The following is a 5,471-nucleotide window of genomic DNA, read 5'->3' as shown; positions in this document are numbered from 1 at the left end:
GAATAGAATTTACATAGTTTCAAATTAATCCCAAAGTATATTATTAACTTAGGGAGAAGGTGTAGACCATCAATCGTGGTGAATTTTTAGGTGGAAAAATAATCATCCAAATCAGAGTTGAGATGGAGGGATGAACGTAGAACCCCCAAAGGTTATCCCGAAGATTTAGTTCCAGAAAATACAAAGAGCAAGAACATTCCTTAGAATTTCTGAAAATTGATTGATATTATTTGCCTGAACTGTGAAATGTCCACAGTAGATGACAAGTGGGTCCAGGGCATTCGGCAATGTCAAGGTGACTGGGCTTCTGGAACAAAAAAGAGAGAGAATGTCGGCCTTTCATATATACATATATATGGACCAAGACCATATCCTCCTTAGGTTGCCCTTGGGCTTGGGCCGAAACTAGACCTATTAAGGCACAGCTCTGTTTAGTCGAGGACCCATGTGACCTTGCTAATGGAGCCCGAAAGCTAAAGTAACGCCAGAACAGTGGGCTCTGCCCCGTTTCCTGGATGAAAACAGTGCAATTTTTGAAAACCCAGATTCTGAGGATGCTCTCTGGACTAAAAGCACTGGTAACCACTTCATCTCTAGATGATATGAATTGCTAATGGTCACTTACAATTTACTTATGGCATGAGTAGTAAGTAATACACTCTGGTATATATGTATGCCTTGTAAACATTCTACATACCTTACAGTTTGCCCATGCCAATAACTTGGGATACCTATGAAAACATGCACTCATTTTATACTCCTATATATATATGATAGCCTAACAATCACAAACATATCGAAGGTGCGCTTCCGTTTTTCGCGGAGCGCTTCCTCTTGTTGCCTATAGATTTCAGCTCCTGAATCTCACAATCATAGATATAGCTATAGTAAGGTGGTATCTGAGAAATCCATGACAGGACTTGGAATCTCCCAGCAGGAAGCTTTGCATCTCCATTAATCACTTCGTGCCAGGTGATCTTGGGAACCTCCTTCTGTGAAGAGTGCCGGTACTGATGGCAGCAAATCATCTGTTCAGACCTCATCCTCTCGAAATACACGGGTTTGTTCTGGCTTATAAGGTCGTATGGGTGCTCACCAAACTTGGACACATGTCTCTGGAACTGCGACCTCATGAACGTCGCAACCTTCCTCCAGAATTGGACGCTGAAGCTGTCCCTTAGCATGCGGGCGGATACGTTGGCGATGATCATGCTCCCGTTCAACGTCGCTGCAATCTCCATTGCCAGGTTGGTGAGCTGCCTTGGGTGTGACATGGGGTCTGCGCTCCCGAACACGAGCGTTCTGAAGAAATACCAGTAGGCCTCATGCGACAGGGGCTTCAGATTTAGAGCCTGTGTTGTTCCAAGCTTTGCGATCTTGTCAGAACGGCTTGTAAGTATGATCTTGCTACCTCTGGGCATCCAATGTTTAGATGCAGAGTACAGCCTGTTCCATACATCTTCGTCCAGATCCCCACCTACCTCCACAACAAGAAGCAATCTCCTTGTCGCCCCATCTTTGTTGGAAGAATAATCTGACGTGCCGCAATCTTGCTGTCTCATTGCACATAATCCTTCTCTGAAAGCTGCTAGCCCATCATATAGAAAGTCATGGTCGCTCAAGAACACGGTTTCTGAGAAATGACCACGGACTCTTTCATCCTTGGAGACATGGGCGACTAGCGTGCTCTTGCCGACCCTGAAGGGACCGACGATCGGCAGCACCGCTGGTTCTTCGGCACCAGAATGTTGTGCATACAACAGGAAGTCGATGACAAGCTGTGCTTCAATCTGGCGACCAAACATGCAGTTGCCCAGCAGGAGATACATGCTGTAAGGCTGGCGGTACATGGGGCGACCGTAGTTCGCCAAGAACATGACTAGTTCATGTGCATCAACGATCATGGCACTCAAAGTGTCAAGCACCTCCTGCATTTCTTTTGAGATCTGTACAGCTCCGCTTCTCCAACTGGAGAGACATGGATCGACTCTGGAGAAATGGGAAGAAAGCCGGTGACTCACGATCGTCGTCTGACCATTGCTGCTGGGCCTGGGCTCCTCTTTTTCAGCCTGCTGAAAGGATCTGAAGGTGTCGAGGGCGTAGTAGCCTCGGTGCACGGTGTCTGTCAGGGCGTCCAGCTGCCGGAGCATGGCCTGGTTTGTGATCCGCCGCCCCATGGCCTCGTCGACGATGACCAGCGCCCGGAGCAGGACCCTGCGGAGGCGATCCTCCACGTCGTCCAGCGCAGGAGGCTTATTGGGGCGCTTGCTCGCCAGGAAATCTATGCATCTAGTGGTTAGGTCGCCTAAGATTGCAGACAGGAAAATCTCCATTAGCGACACCATCGTAGCTTGATCTGGATTTGTGTATTTGTGCTAGCAAGCTCTATGTATGTATGCGTTTCTTTCTTGTAAGAACTCCAATGCATACTCAAGGAGGGCACAGGCATATGTATAATAAGAACACTAAGCTAGCTGACAGTGTCGATCGGTATTGACTAGTCCACTTATATGCGTGTCTGACCTTAGCGTTGGGTAGGTGTTGGACGAGTCTTGCACGCCAGCGCTGTACAATTCAAAAGTTGGGTATTTCTCCTCCCAACTTATCCACGCTTTCATGGTGAGATGACATGTTCCAGAAGGGTCTTAGGGGATTGACCAAACATTTGGAAATTACCTTGTATATATATATCACATTACATAGATTGATGGGTGTAAAGCATTTGGTGCTTATTTTTGCTTATTTTCGTCCCATGGCCTCCTCGTTGATGATCTTTGCTCGGAGAAGAGCCCTTTGTAGGCTTTTCCTCCATGTTCAGTGTCAGCGGCTTCGACCATTTGTTACTGATGAAATTTATGGATCGAGATATCAGCTCACCCAGGACTGCAGAAAGGAAAGTTTCCATGTGAGTTCTCTCTTTCTCCTCAGGAAGAGAACACAATAGGATGAGTTTTGATGTTTTGGAAACTCTGTATTCTATGCTTCATATCAAAGCTCCAAGGAGAGAAAGGTCGTTGGGCTCAAGAAGCAAAGGAATATAAGAACAACTAAATTGAGAGTCAATAGTCCATTCACATCTATGACTTTTGGGACTGCTTTCGTCTTCACCTGGTTACTCTGACTGACTTTTTATTTTTGTTTGAACTTGCTACCAGTTGGGATACTTCCAGAGAATCCGTACAGCCCTTGACTGTTGAATTCCAAGCCTTCGCTAAGTGAACCACCGAGACATCACCATTCATGATCTGTGTAATTAATCTGTAGACCCACCTATCTCTACTATAAGGAACCAATCAAAACTATACTGGTCTCCCAAAAAAAAAGTCCCCCACTGAGAGACTACAACCATTGTGCACCAACAAAATTATACCCAGGATTACCGTATCATTAAAATATATGGCTCATAATCCTTTCTCACAGGCTTCAACTTGATCCGATGGCCAACGTTATTTGGATCTCCCCCACCCAGGCTTCAACGCACGCCTCACACAATGGAAACTAATGGAAGTCAATCAAGGCAAATATAGAAGTCAGTCAAGGCAAATAGGAAGGAGGGATCCATGACTCTGATTAAGGCAATTTCTAGCACATCCCGCAGTCTACGGTAAAATGGAAACCAATAGAAGTCAATCAAGGCAAATATGGAAGTTAGTCAAGGCAAATAGGAAGGAGGGATCCGTGACTCCGATCAAGGCAATTTCCAGAATCTCTACTATAAGGGACCAATCAAAACTATACTAGGTCTCTTAAAAAAAGTCCCCCGCTGAGAGACTTCAACCATTGTGCACCAACGAAATTATACCCAGGATTACCGTATCATTAAAATATATGGCTCCTAATCATTTCTCACAGGCTTCAACTTGATCCGATGGACAACGTTATTTGGATCTCCTCCACCCAGGCTTCAACGCACGCCTCACACATCCCGCAGTCTACGGTAAAATGAAAACCAATGAAAGTCAATCAAGGCAAATCTGGAAGTCAGTCAAGGCAAATAGGAAGAAGGAATCGGTGGCTCCGATCAAGGCAATTTTCAGCACATCCCGCAGTCTACGATAAAATAAAAACCAATGGAAGTCAATCAAGGCAAATATGGAAGTCAGTCAAGGCAAATAGGAAGGAGGGATCCGTGACTCCGATCAAGGCAATTTCTAGAATTGTCATTATAATGGAAAAACCCACGCCGAGCCCGGCCCCATCTGACGCGCCCCTTCCAAAACTCTCCGTGCCATTCTGGTATTGCGTCAATAAGGAACGGCGACAAACCTACCAACATACCCACTCGCATGTTTCCGTCAAGAACACGTGGGACCTGGTTTGGTGACCCCACGCATAAGTAGGAGCAGTGGAGCGTCTGCAGCGTGGCTAAACCTGGAAAGGTCTACCCCTTTCTTCTCATAAAATACCAACGGCGGATAAGGAAGCAAAACATGTCACTTATAGTCCAGGCCCACAGAGAGGAGATCGATGAAGAGGTTTAGCACATTTGGTTTTGCCTATTTTTTTAAAAAAAATAGAAGAAATATCCGATTTTATCCTCCAAAGAGAGGAGTTAGACCACTGTGTTACAAAAGTAACACACTACACGCCCCGATCGAGTTTACAAAATAAATGAACCGACTTGACACGTGATTATGAAAATAAAAGGCCATTATGAAATAGAACACGCAAGCTAGAGACAATTAGTTTTGTTCTAATTTTTAGATATATAGTTTTTGCTATGCACCTAAATATACATTATGTCTATATACATAGTAAAAATTTCTTCCTCCATTTCAAATTATAAGTCGCTTTGATTTTTTTGGTACATCTAATTTGTTATGCATTTAGATATAATAATATGTCTAGATACATAGCAAAATGGATGAACCAAAAAGGTCAAAGCGACTTATAATTTGGAATGGAGGGAGTATGTATCTAGAAAAGCTAGAACGACTTACAATTTAAAATAGATGGAGTACTTAAAACTTACTTGATAAATCAGTTGATTATGGCAAGAAGAATGTTTTTTTTCTTTTGTCCAATAATTTTCATTAGTTAGCTTTTCTAATACCCGAAAATCATCTGAAAAAGAAAAACAGGATGGGAGAGAGGGAGAAACCGAGAAACAACCAGATAAATATCCATCGCGGTTGCGCACATATATTTACGACTATATCTACTATTTAATTTTAAAAAAGATCAAATACATTTTTTTCTTTCATTTATCAAAAGTGAATTATAGAGTTACTTTAAGAAGCTATATCTACTTTAAGAAGCTTGGTACGGCATCTTTGATTATTTGGGATGAAGTTTGCATGAAGTGGCCATGAAGATCTCCAAGACATGTTTAAGGACTTAGGCAGATTGTAAATTATATGGTTAATGCGAGAAATAACTTTATTATGCCTTGTTACGTGTAAGTGTTTCTCGGATTGTATATACATGGTCATATACAATTGTGTGAAAGTTGAACTCTGGAAACAAAAATC

At 43.2% G+C, this 5,471-nt stretch overlaps 1 protein-coding gene across 1 annotated transcript; it reads right to left on the bottom strand.

Moving 5' to 3' along the window:
- Positions 1 to 704: 704 nt before the first annotated feature.
- On the bottom strand, positions 705 to 2,485 carry LOC136544983 (putative disease resistance protein RGA3). Its single transcript, XM_066537038.1, has one exon. The coding sequence runs from the start codon at positions 2,343 to 2,345 to the stop codon at positions 786 to 788; it is 1,560 nt and encodes a 519-aa protein (XP_066393135.1). The 5' UTR covers positions 2,346 to 2,485; the 3' UTR covers positions 705 to 785.
- Between the last annotated feature and the right edge of the window lie 2,986 nt (positions 2,486 to 5,471).

Source organism: Miscanthus floridulus, chromosome 3, assembly GCF_019320115.1.
Source record: "Miscanthus floridulus cultivar M001 chromosome 3, ASM1932011v1, whole genome shotgun sequence".
In the NCBI taxonomy this organism is placed as follows: domain Eukaryota; kingdom Viridiplantae; phylum Streptophyta; class Magnoliopsida; order Poales; family Poaceae; genus Miscanthus; species Miscanthus floridulus.
The sequence above is the reverse complement of the archived record's forward strand: the minus strand, read 5'-3'. Positions and strand labels throughout refer to the sequence as shown.

Excerpts from the sequence above, each read along its gene's own strand:
- LOC136544983 (XM_066537038.1), bottom strand. The coding sequence starts at position 2,345 with ATGGTGTCGCTAATGGAGATTTTCCTGTCTGCAATCTTAGGCGACCTA.